The 13,697-nt window shown below is 32.0% G+C and overlaps 2 protein-coding genes across 6 annotated transcripts in view; both read left to right on the forward strand.

The window, feature by feature from the left end:
- The first annotated feature begins 2,548 nt into the window (after window positions 1–2,548).
- Window positions 2,549–4,801, forward strand: LOC110025866 (protein yippee-like At4g27745). Of its 5 annotated transcripts, none has more exons than XM_020726545.1 (4): window positions 2,549–2,644; window positions 2,736–2,839; window positions 2,985–3,103; window positions 4,504–4,801. In XM_020726545.1, the coding sequence occupies exons 3-4, from the start codon at window positions 3,011–3,013 to the stop codon at window positions 4,729–4,731; spliced, it is 321 nt and encodes a 106-aa protein (XP_020582204.1). In that variant the 5' UTR covers window positions 2,549–2,644; window positions 2,736–2,839; window positions 2,985–3,010; the 3' UTR covers window positions 4,732–4,801. The 5 variants fall into 5 exon arrangements, with proteins under 5 accessions (XP_020582204.1, XP_020582206.1, XP_020582203.1 ...); XM_020726547.1 differs by having other exon boundaries at window positions 2,549–2,631; XM_020726544.1 differs by having other exon boundaries at window positions 2,549–2,868.
- Window positions 4,802–12,587: 7,786 nt separating this feature from the next.
- Window positions 12,588–13,697, forward strand: part of LOC110025871 (UDP-D-apiose/UDP-D-xylose synthase 2-like) — a 3,185-nt gene continuing 2,075 nt past the window's right edge. Inside the window, exons 1-3 of the mRNA XM_020726553.1 lie at window positions 12,588–13,238; window positions 13,420–13,512; window positions 13,654–13,689. Coding sequence (XP_020582212.1) covers window positions 12,960–13,238; window positions 13,420–13,512; window positions 13,654–13,689 — 408 coding nt within the window. The 5' untranslated portion in view covers window positions 12,588–12,959. The remainder of the gene's footprint in view (window positions 13,239–13,419; window positions 13,513–13,653; window positions 13,690–13,697) is intronic.

Raw genomic sequence — 13,697 nt, forward strand, 5'->3', positions numbered from 1 at the left:
AATGTATTAAAACAACTCTTACAAAGAAAGATAGTAATTTTCTATCATTGTGTGCTCTTAAGATCCATGTTGATTTTTAGCTCATAAATCAAGTCTACTCTTTCAATCCTGTTGATGCAATTCACATGCCAAGCCAACAATCAACTGAACTAAGAATTATAAGGTTGATTGTTAGCTCTTTCATTATTTTAAGACTTCGTCCCTTTATAATAGTTATTTTACTAACCAAGGTTGTAATGTATGTTCAATTTACATGAGGACTCTCCACTAAGGAATCTCACATGATACATTATTGGATCATGTCACGCCTTTCTTTACAATAATTTATAAATGTCAAGTAATAATATGATATTCAAATGGTCTCAAGGGAGTGGAGGAGAAATAATGCTAGTTAAAGAAATCTTTTTAATATATAAACACAATTTTTACTTATATGATTGCAAAATGTTAAGAAAAAGTTAATAAGTTAGAGTCTACACACTCAATAAAATAAGTAAATGAAATGAGCATGGAACATAATTTTTTATGTAAAAAATGTATAAAAATAAACCTATTAAATTAATTTATAATTTTAGTATATAAGAGTTGTAATTGGTCACTCATTCTCAAACAAGAAGACAATTTAAATATAAAAAAATTATAAAAATGGATAATTGTTTATAGCTTCGACGTTTATGACATAATAAGATTAAAAACTAATAGAACCCTTATAAAAGGAGAAAAAATAACAAGAATTATAGGTGGAAATGAGATGACACATGAAACTTATGACTAGTTGGGTCAAGCTTCCTCCATGATATGAAAGTGGCATGACCTGGAGGTGACTAGCAAAGTAGAGCATGAAGAATATGAAGGTTATTAAAAATTCTTGAGTGAAGTTTGCGAGATAATCATTGTTAAAATTTAAGATAACTTGATTTGAAGAAAATTTTTAGCGATACATAAGAGTTATAAATGCTTTAAGAGATGATCAGTTCAATATTTTTTAAAGGTAGAGACAGCATAACCTGATGTTATTTATGTAGTGACAAAAGGAAATTCATAGATGTTGTTGACTATGGCTTGATCGAACCCCCTATGGTGTTGAAAATAAAATAATTGAAGACGACAATGTAGTGACACAAAAATGTTGTCGAGTTGACCAAAAATCATATAAAAATGAATATATGTTATCACAAGAAGTTAAAAAGTCTATTGAATGTGATTTGGTTGATTTGTCCTTATAGTTGGAGAGTTTATGATCTAAAGCAAATATTGTTGAGGTATGGAAGGTTGTGGAGGCCACTAAAATCGGCCAAGTTAGTCTTCTCTTGGTGTGGAAATGACACAATATGATGTTTACAATTAGATAGTATAAAAATTTTGTGGAAGCTTAAAAGAAGTTACTCCCTTATAAATGAAAATAACATGACACAATAGTATTGGAAGGTCTAACCTTTCCTTCCTTAAAGGTGGAGATAACATGACTTTAAGAATATAAAACGGTGGCATATGAAAGTCACAAAAGGCTACTAAAAGCGATTAGATTGGCCTTCCATGGAGATTGAGATGGCTTGACTTAACTACGACAGCGTCATTATGAAAGGTGGAGAAAACACAAGATGAAGGTGATTGGAGATAGTGTATATGTCGTAGAAACTAATAACGATTGCCAAATAGGTCCTCTATTAGATGAAGGTGGATTAGTGGACTTGATGACTGTGGCCATGATAGTTCTTCTTACATATGAAAGGTGTAAACAATTTGACATAGAGTTAGCATGTGACCAAAAGAATCAAGAAAGTTCTTCACTTAAGGGTTGGATATAAGAGTATGGATAATGAACAACAGAAGGTGATCTAAATAGACTTTCTCGTAAAGATAGTAAGAGATTGATTTATTATAGATAATGAGTTATTAAAGATATTCAGGTAGTCCATCTCATTAATGAACTGATTGAGCTGAGTGTCATGGAGTTGAAAAACAAAAAAGTTTGTCAATATAGTCCTTTTGAAGCTTTAGTTGGCGATTATAACTTTAAAGCATTAGGTGTGTAAATTTCCCTACTAAAAAAACATTAATATCACTTGTAATTTCATTTGATTAAATACTCTGAATTAAGAACTTATTCTCTCAACTAAATTGGCATTAGTTTTATTTGTCTGAATATAACTTATTATTTAATTAATAATAGAAATGATTAATTAAACATCAATTGAAATGCCAAATTAGATTAATTATAATTTATTTAATTTAATTAACACTGTTTAAATAAATAAATATCAAAATATTCCCATCCTATAAATTATTAATTGTTAAAATAAATAGCTAAATAATCTACTTAAATTTAATTAAATCTAATCCCCAAAAAAATTTTTTAAGGTTGAATTTTTATTTAAAAAAATATAATAATAATAATAATAATAATAATAATAATAATAATAATAATAATAATAATAATAATAATAATAATAATAATAATAATAATAATAATAATAATAATAATTTTTAAAGTTTAACAGACACCATAAATAATTAATTAATGAAGTTTCAGGGGGCGCCTCTGTTTTTCTCTGTGGCGCAGAAACTCCGTCACTTTCAGCCACAGCTTTTTTTCTCCTCCATTCCACGCTTTCTCGATTCCCGATTGTGGTTTTTCTTCTAAGTTATTTATTTATTTGTTTGTTGATTTCTTTCGCCATTATCGTCTTCTTCTTCTTCTTCCTATTTCACGTTCCCTTTCCGCCTCCTTACAGACTTCACAAGTGGATAACAGTCCGTCGGATCCTTTTCGAGCAGGGAAGAGGAGATAGGAGAAATCGGAAGACGAAGCTTCCTTTTCACATTATTTTAATCCACAGTTAGTTGTTTATTTCTTTCTTACTTGGCGTAAGTTGAGGATTCTGCAATTTGGTATTAGGGTTTCGGTTTATTGATGCATTCATTATTCTGCTAGATTTTGGCCCGATTTCGAAATACTTGTTATCTTGACTGATTTGTGACAGGAGAGGGATAAGGGCTGAGAGTTCTTATGGCTGAATTAGTTGGTCCCCGACTTTATAACTGCTGCAATTGTGGAAATCATGTCTGCTTTCATGATGATGTCATTTCCAAAGATTTTCAGGTGAATTTATTGAAATTTGTTTTGAATTCTGTTGCTGATTATGGTTTTGTGGTCCATTGGGTGTTTTAGTTTGTGAGATTATTAGAAATTGGAGAGGGTTTTCTCTGTCTGAAGCGAAATGAAGTGGCTTTTTCTTGGCTTCAATTAGGGTTTAATTGGAGTTTGATTCAGTAACTATTGTTAATCCAAATTTAATACTTTCTGAGAGAATTAGAACTGAAAGCTGTTTTGCGTGAAAGTTGTTAGAACTTTCTAAATGCACATAAATTGTTTGGCTATTTGTGTTTAAGATTTGTAAAAGGGAGAGGTTCTTCAATTCATTAGATTTCATGAATGATGAGGTTCAACAAATCATGAATTTAACGAATAATGAGACAGAATAGAATTTATAATCTACAAAATTATGTTCTTAAATCTTGCTAGAAATAGTATCCCCAACAGCCCCTAAATCCTAAAAGGAGAAATTTTTAATGTTTTGGAGATGGTTTTTTTTCTTAAAATAAAATAAAAGGGATAATTATATACAGACCACCCAAAATATTGATATTTACAAATTAAGCGCCAAGGTAATTTTTTTGAACTACTGAACCGATGTATTTATGCATGACAAGATCAAACTTTTGAGAATTTGGTAAAAATGAAAAGTATGGGTTGAGGTTTTACCATAAATTTTGATATTTGAGCGAGAATTTGAAAAATGGATGAAAGAGGATGCTTGATTGGTAAATAATAATGTTTCGGGTGGTCTGTATGTAATTGCCTCAATAACAAAATGACCCATATTTTGAGAATTGGATTGGATGGAAACCTGCTCTGCTATTGATATGATCCATTTAGTCTTTTTTATAGAGTATTTTTTGTCTACCAAAGATTATTTTGGTGAATTATTCTTCTCTATGATGAGTTTTGTCCAAATATTGTGAGGATAACTTATTACCCAACTTCTAAAACTTGTTGTTGCTTGTGTTTCTGCATCATTTGGTTAATTGATGTTTATGTTTCTGATAATACTATGAAAGTAGCGGACTTGTTTCCATGAATTGCAAAGTTATCCATATCAACATCATTTTTTCAAATGTTACAGAAACAAAATTTAGCTTTTAAATATGTAAATACATAGGAATTGGGCCGTATGTGTGTAAATGCCCCTTTTTTTGAGATGTGTGTAATAATATTGGAATAATCTATCAAATTTTACATTTTTACTCTTCTTAATGCAAATCCAATAAATTTGAAACCTCACGCTGATCAAAACATGTCAGGATATCATAAATTTTCTTCCTTTGATTCATATTATCAATATTTTTTTTCTTAATTGTTTCAAATGAGTAAATTTTGCTATCAAAGCTTACTTTGGTGAATCAGTCTCTCAATCTTTTTGCATTGTAACAATTCCTCAGGGGAGAAATGGTCGCGCCTTTCTGTTTTCTCATGCCATGAACATAGTCGTTGGCCCGAAGGAAGATCGCCATCTCATGACAGGGTTGCATACCGTCGCCGACATTTATTGCTCGGACTGTAACGAGGTGTTGGGTTGGAAGTATGAGAAAGCTTATGAGGAGTCACAGAAGTACAAGGAAGGTAAGTTCATACTTGAAAAGCCAAAGATTGTAAAAAATAACTGGTAGTTTTTATTAGTGTCTTTGGATTGGAGAAAAACTCTATTTGTTCAACATGATTTGTGTCTTTTTTATTGCTTGTTTGACACCATTTTGTACATATCTGTTGGTTTAATTGTGTTTTCTTGGATCATTGGTATCCGAAAGTTTTATTGTATGCTGTTATTTTGTTCTTTTGAACATTGATGATGCTAATTCAACAAAATTTCTTGCAATGTCTCCTATAATCCTATGTTATTTGTTGCTTTTAATTAGAAGCATTTACACATATAGCACCCAACTCTTATGTAATTACATATTTCACAGCTAAATTTTTATATTTATAAACATAGTAATCATATTTTCAGCGCATAGTTTCATTCATAGGTTTAAAGTACCAATGTGCTATGTAAATATGTCAGTTTAGGTGTGAGATGTGTAAATACAAGTGCCGTGAGATGTGTAAATACAAGTGCCGGTTCCCAGGTCCTGGGTGTAAAAAGTGGAGGGTTACGTTAATTAGTAGACAACCAACATAAATATTTTGTAAAAAAATTATGACGTAAATCTTGTAAATCATTTTGTCAATGTTGGGATGTTCCCTGAAAGCAACCTTTGTATTGTTTAAATACACTTAAAAATTAGCATGACTCCTAATATTTATATTTTGATATGATGTTTAACATATTTAACTACTTGAGAATAAGTGAACTTATTTTAAAAAATACTATTAACTTCTTAAAAACAAACTTATTTGAAATATATTAAAAAAATTAATTAAAAAAAAAAGAAAAAAAATATTTTTGAAATTGGTCCCTAAGAGACTTGAGGGCTATAGTGTTGTTGCGGCGACTATAGTGCTATTGTAGTTTTTTTGCGGTGTTATTTGAGAGACATCGTGATTTTTTTTTTCTAGACAGATGTTATTGTGGTTTTCTTATTGTTATTGAAGCATGATTATGGTTTATTGTGGTGTTATTTAAGTGGGTGGTACTGCGACGACTGTGATAGTATTTCAAATGCTATTATTTCAGTGTTATTATTGTGTTATTGCGGTAATATTATGATATTATTGAAGTGTTATTTTGATTTTATATGAGTGGTATTGTGGCGGCTCGCATTTTTATGTTGTTATTGTGATTTTTTGGGTGTTGTTTTAAAAATGCGCCAATAACTTAACAAAAAACTACAAAAACACGAAAAGTTGCAAACATGCGCTAATATCATCACAAAACGCTAATAACACCGCAAAAATGACCTCGATAATATTGAAAAAACACAATTAAATAACATCATGAACGACGTCACCAATAACATGACAATAACACCGCCGCAACACACCAATAATACTAAAATAATCATACTACTAATACCGCCATAACACATGAATAATACTGCAAAAAACATGTATAACGCCAGCTCGGGCAAAACATGCCAATAACACTCAGGGATATTTCCAATAACACCACTGGTTCTCTCCAATAATACGTCAATATCCCCCGATAACACTAGAATAATACCGTAAATAATGCCATGAACGCTGCCACAAAAAAAAGTGTAAATAATACCATCAAAATTCATCACTAACACCACAAAACCATATTAAATAATCTCTGTGTTAATTATATTTTTCAGTATTTAATATATTAACAAATTATTTTAAAAATGATTTAAGAACCCAAAATAACATTAAAATGAATCTTGAATAAAATGTTGAAACATTTATTGCTTAAATACATAAATGTACCTTGAATAACATTAAAATGCATTGTAATACCTCTATAACAATTAAAGAAAAAAAGAAAAAAAAGACAACTTATATGATTTTTACAGATTTTTAAAGTTATAAACTTCTGAAATATCCCTCATAAAATAGTCTTTAGCTAAATATAGAAACATGCTGAATGAAATTAACACATACCCCTTATTGACCGATCCCCATTTTGGCTAGCTATTTCTGCAGCACAACTTGCTAGTTGTGCTAAGATTGGATTCCCCTAGTGTCTTTAGATAAAATGTATTCATTAGTCTTCACTAATTCTAGGACTATAGTTCTTTCACAATTATATACTTAACGTTAGGTTCTTTACGCAAGTGCACGTATCGTTCAAGTAATATCAGATTATTAAGTCTGGAATGAGAATCCCATGGAGAAAAATGCAGGTTATTGTAAATTAAACTTTAGAAAAGTTCTAGTCTATCATAAAGATATTCTTAGCCTGGAAATAAAGTTGATTTTAGTTCTTCTAAATGCTTCTACCTAAATTAACACTACACTTACAAGTTTACTCTAAAACTAATTATACTAAAGTTAAAAGGATTTAGGGAAGGATCGATTTATGGAAAAATACCTCCCCATTGCAATGAAATAAGTAGTATGTGTAGGAGTGGAGCATTTTTAAAATTTAAATAGATAATTGTGACTAGGGTTGTCAAAAAAGCTCGTTGTTCACGAACAGTTTGTGTTCGGCTGGTCAGGGAGTTCGTGTTGGACTGGTCAGGGAGTCCGTGTTCGATTCGTTCGATAAACAAACGAGATAAGCACTAACAAATTTTTTTTTTTCGTTCGGTTTGTTAAACGATTCAAACACAAACAAAGATGTTTTTGTTCGTATTTGAATCGTTATTAATCAAAATGTAAATTAATTTAAAATAAATATATATAAAAAAATTATAATATTTTAAAATTAATTATATAGAAGAAAGGCAAGTAAAAAAGGTAGGATGAGAGAATCATTTGTTTGGGAGTACTTCGTAGATATTAAATCAAATTCAAATGAGGTTGAAGTATCATTTTTTAATGTATTTGCTGTGGGGTAAAAATCCTCAAACCAAAGTCAGACACAACCTCACAACTTCTTAGGTACGTTAAGAAGTGCGCTAAGATAAAAATAAAGAGTCAACAACTAGTTAACTTATTAGATAAACAAAAGATGTCAAAGTTTTTGCTCTTTGAAGCTCACAGTGAATCAGAGATTCCTATTTTTTATAATACTAAAAATTATGATCAACAACTCATAAGAGAGATGATTGCAAATGTGATAATTGTACATGAGTATCCTTTCATGATGGTTGAGCATACTTGATTTAATAAATTGTTGAAAATGTTGAATACCAACTTTCAAAGTGTTTCAAGAAATACTATAAAAAATGATTGCATGAAAGTTTATGAGTGTGAGAAAGAAAAACTTAAATATTGTCTTAAAGATATTCATATTGTGTCATTAACTGCAGATTGTTGGGTCTATAATCAGACTATAAGACATATGTGTTTAATTGCACATTATATTGATGAAACATGAAAGTTAAATAAAGTTATTATCAATTTTATTCAAGAGTTACGAAGATGTTATCGTGTTTTTTTTAATGTGGTGATGTTATTGAAAGAAAATGGAGGTACTATTGTGTTATTATTGAGAAAATAATTGAATTAACAATAATTCATATTTTTACTAATTAATTTCTTTTTTTTTTCTCACAATTGCTCATGCAATTTTTCATATTATTAATAATTCTAAGTTTAATATAATTTTTCAGCTTATGCAATAAATAGACTGGCTTAAACTCGTATAGTAAATCAAGCTCAAGCTCAACCTAATTGTCTTTGGCTCGAATTGACTCGTTTACACCTCTAAGCATTTCAAAATTTTAATCACTTGGGCTAAAAAAAACATTATATAATAATTGAAGTATTTATCTATAATTTTACTTTAAAAATGTTAAAATAATATTAATATTAGATTAACAAGCTGTTAATTGAATCTCAATTTGCTAGATATTCAAATGTATATTTTAATTTTACAATTTATGTGTTGCATAATATATTTAAGTGTAAATTTTAGTTTATAGATATTTAAATATATGAGAATTGGGTGGTATGTGTTAATTTGATTTAGTGTGTTTCTATAATTAGCTAAAGACTATTATATATAAAAAAAATTCAGAAGTTTATAAAAAATTGATATAGAGGTATTAAAATGCATTTTAATGTTATTTAAGATACATTTATATATTTAAGCAATTAATGTTTCAACATTTTATTCAAGATTCATTTTAATGTTATTTTGAGACTTTAAATCATTTTTAAAATAATTGGTTAATATATTAAATACTGGAAAATATAATTAACACTGGTATTATTTAATGTGATTTTGCAATGTTGTTTGTGAGTTTCCGTGGTGTTATTTACGTGTATTTTGCGGCAGTGTTCGTGATATTATTCGCGGTGTTATTCTGATGTTATTGGGGGTTATTGTGATGTAATTGGAGAGAACCTGAGGTGTTATTGGAGATTTCCCGCGGTGTTATTGGAGCATTTTGTCTGAGCCAGTGTTATACAGGTTGTTTTGTGGTATTATTCAAGTGTTATTGTGGTATTATTTGTGTGATTATTTTGGTGCTATTGGTGAGTTGCGGTGGTGTTATTGGTGGCGACGTTCGTGGTGTTTTTTCATTGTTATCGTGGTCGTTTTGCGGTGTTATTGGAGAGATTTGTTGGTTTTATTAGAGCATTTTGCGGTGTTATTGGCATATTTTTATGATTTTGCGAGTTTTTGTGATGTTATTGACACATTTTTAAAATAAAATAAAAAAAAAATCGCAATAACATCATAATAACGCTGGTCTAGAAAAACATAAAAAAGCCGTTGTGATACCACTGATATAAATCCAAAATTACACCTCAACAATACCATAATAATATCGAAATAACATAAAAATAATACTTAGATAACATCATTCAAAAATACCACCATAGTCGCCACAATATCACTTAAATAACACCATATTAAACCTCAATAACGCCTCAATAACACTAAAAAAGGTGCATTAATACCAACCTTAAAAAAAACTGTGATACAACTCAAAATAACACCACAATCACAATAACATTATAGCCGTTGCAGTATCACTCAAATAACACCACAATAAACCTAGCTAACACTTCAATAACTTCACTAAAAACCACAATAAACCAAATAACACTATAATAAACCTCAATAACTCAACAAAAAACTACAATAACACAAAATAATCTCAATTACTACACAAAAAACCACAATAATACCACAACAGCTATAATACAACTCAAATAATACCACAATAAATCTCAATAACTCCACAAAAGAACCGCAATAGAATTTTGAAGCAATAGGTTGATTCGGGCCGGGTCATACGTTAAAATAAATTATTTATTTTCCTTTTTTCTTCAGTAGGACCGCGTCTTATTCGTGACGACACATGATAAAATTTTATTTGACTCCAAACTTAGGTTTATATATAGTGTCTGCACGTAATATTTTATGGGTTTCCTTAACATATAGATAGAGTTTTTTTTTTAAGAAATAAAATTTTTATTGAAGCAGACGTAATATATAATTGATTAAAAATTTGATTAACATATCCAAATTAAATATTTTTATCAAAATGTATCGTAGGATTATCAGATGATAGGGATGAGAGTTGAAATAAAAGCAGATTTATGGTGAGTTTATCTCAAATTAAGACTAATTGTGACTAATCACATCTAAGCAAATTTGATGGGGATACACTGAAAGGGACGAGAAATTTGAAATGAAAGTTGTTGTTAGGTATCATGAGCCATACCTAACCAATCTCCACTTTGGCGAATATCCAGACCCTTTAGGAGAAATATATCGCTTGTACTATATTTATAGATGCAAATGGCATAAAGAGAAAGTTGTCTCTATTATTGTCTGAAATAAAGGACAATTTAATAGAAGGAGAATAAATAGAACGATATTAAATATAATAAAATAAATTTAGTACATTTCTTTAATATGTTCCCTCAAGATGAGTCTTGTTGAGAGGCATCAATCTTAGGAGGAAATTGAACAAGGCAATGAGGAGAGAGGGGCTTGGTGGGTGCATATGCAAATTGATTATCACAAAGATAGATGAACTTTTTGCTGAATGAGTCGGTAGTTGATTGAAATATGTTTCGTTCTGGTATAAAAAGTTGGATTGGAGTACAAGTAGTTTGCACCAATAGTGTCACAGTACATAGTGTTGTGAAATTTAGGGCGAAGAAAAACACAGAATCAACACAAACCAGAAGAAGAACACAAAGATTTAATAAGGTTCGACAAAGATGCCTACATCCTCGGGAGCGAGAAGCGAACTCACTATTTCATAGGAGTTCTATTACATACCAAAGGGTTACACATATATATAGACATATAAAAAACCCATAGATAAATTACCAACACGCCCTCGCTTCCCCCAACCCACTAATCCAAGAGACACCTCTTCACACGAAGAGACACACTTCTTCATTCCAAGAGACACACCTCTCAAATTTCAAGAGACTCCAAATTTCTGGCATATGAGCCATACCTAACACATTGTTGGTGTAGCATGCAAATGAATAGATAATTCACAATGAATTGGTTGAAACCAAATAAGTTTAGGTGCAATAGAGGCAATGGCACGATATCCAGTTTTGGTGGAGGATCGAACAATTATGTTTTGTTTCTTGGAACTCCATGACATAACAATATGACCAAGAAAGACCGCATAAGCATTAGTGGAGGTACGATCAACTATGTTTGCAACCCAATCAGCCATTAGATAAGGCGTGTAGAGAGAGCAGGGAGTAGCGATGAAAACATAACACCTATGTTGTCTTTATCTCAAATTATTTTAATCACACTTATGTCAAATCACATATAAGAAAATTTAATGTTCTTAAAAACTTATTTTGGGAGCAGTATTGAAGAAGGAAAAAATAGGGTGGAAGTCTCATCTCCAAATTTCAACTCTTATTATATAGTAAGAGATATGACCGAAGAGGAGACCGTAAGGGAACCTCGTCCAAAAAGTGGGAGGCACCTGAATTTTCTTTTTATTCCCACTTGTCACTTCTCTTTACTCCATTGAGTAAGGGAGAAAAAGAGGGCAACAAAATATAAACAATAAGATTTAATACATGACCATAATATCCGTGATGTGGAAGTTAGGCAACTCTTAAATAGAAGCGTTCACTTCTCTATCATTGAGTGATGTCCTTCATGTCTTCAATTTGCAAATTATGAGGGGCAATTATGCAAAGTTGGGTAGGTAACTTTGGACAGTGAGCTTGGTAAGTCACTTTGGCAAGTGAGTTTGATAGGAGAAGATAATTGAGCCATCTTCCAAAAGCGGAAATTTTGGCATTCTGGGACCAAGCAAAGCATTCATTGGCCTATGGGAGCCACATATGGGTATACATTCTGTTTTTTGATTCTCTTTGTTCTTTAATCAAAGACTGTGAGAGTAACAAGAGAATAAAAAAATGATTTGCTACTTAATGACTTGTAAAGTATAGTTCGAGCTTGCCATTTATGTGCAAATCGACTAGAGAATGGAGAAAGTCATAATCTGAACTTTTTTTAATAACGCGCCCCACTACATGGAAGCTTTTTGGCTATAACACAATGAAAGAGTTGTTAAATCTACGTTTGAGTTTGGACTTTACATCTCATTGGGACAGTGCGGCGACACTTGTAGAGAATAGTCAGTAGAACTTATTGGTAAGTGAGAATTATTCCTCTCTTTGGGTCCTTAGCTTTTTCGTGCTTGGAGCAGTTTGCTTCATTGATATAAGCCTGTATGGAGCTTTGAAAGGCCTCAAATTGTTAAGCTATTATTAGAGATGAAAAATGCCTTTGGGCAAAATAAAAGCATGAATTCTGAACAGCGCGGCAAACGATGTTCGTGAAATTATCTCAGATTGCCCGATCGTCAATGAATTTATCTAGACGACCCTGAACGACGAAACAGACCACACGAACGTGCCAAAAAAATGATATTAATATAATTTCAGCTACACACTTATAAATAACTCACTTGTGGAAACATTTAAAATTAATATGTAAAAAAAAAAAAACCTCTAAAAGCTCACGTGAACCCATCTCCCTCACCGTCATTATCGCACTGCCTCGTCCTTTTTTTCTCCCATTCACATGCCCTAGCCGATCTTCTCCTACGCGGCGGAAACCGACACACGCTTCTACCTCACAAGCAGCACTAACCGACAATACCCTAACCTTCCCCTCTCCCACACGCGGCTTTCCTTCGTCCTGGACCTCACCACCGGTAACTTCCGAATCAAGCCATCTTCCTTCCTCGGCTAAAAGTACCCCTTGAAGGGAGGAGAAAATCTTGAGTCAGGACGCAGCTTGAAGGTTGTTTTCCTGGATTCTGAGAGGCATAGTGCGAGTGCTCTCGTTTCTTCACCAACAAGAGGAGGGAAGACTGCCATGGAGACCAGATTGGATCTGGACGGGAATACGATCAAGCCCATAAAGATCTGCATGATCGGCGCCGGGGGCTTCATCGGTTCGCATCTCTGCGAGAAGCTATTGACGGAGACGCCGCACACGATTCTGGCAGTTGACGTTTATAATGATAAGATAAAGCACTTGTTAGAACAACCGTCTAGCTACCAGCCGCATCACTGGGCTGACCGTATACAATTCCATCGCCTTAACATAAAAAATGACCCTAGGCTCGAATGCCTCATCAAATTGTCCGATCTGGTATGTACGGGCATTGCTTACCACATTTTAGTCATTCCAGATCTCTAACGTGCTAGATCTTATGTTGGTTGTTCTTGTTCATTGAGCTTTTATATTGATCAGGCCGGGCTTCTTGATTTACGTAGATATCGATTACTGCTGATGTTCCGATCTATGATTTTTTTGTTTGTCAATGCTGCAGACGATCAACCTTGCGGCCATTTGCACTCCGGCAGATTATAACACCCGTCCGCTTGACACCATTTACAGCAATTTTATCGACGCCCTTCCAGTGGTAAGTTTTTGACGTTTTCAGTTAACATATATTGTCCAAGCATTGATATTTTCTTTTTCTCTTTTTTTTCATGGTGTCACTGTGTTTATCAATTATAATATAGAAAAAAATTAGTACCATATGGATATTGCTGTGATTCAGGTCCGATATTGTTCCGAGAACGGCAAGCGTTTGATTCACTTCTC

This window comes from Phalaenopsis equestris, unplaced genomic scaffold (genome assembly GCF_001263595.1).
Source record: "Phalaenopsis equestris unplaced genomic scaffold, ASM126359v1 Scaffold000339, whole genome shotgun sequence".
NCBI lineage: Eukaryota > Viridiplantae > Streptophyta > Magnoliopsida > Asparagales > Orchidaceae > Phalaenopsis > Phalaenopsis equestris.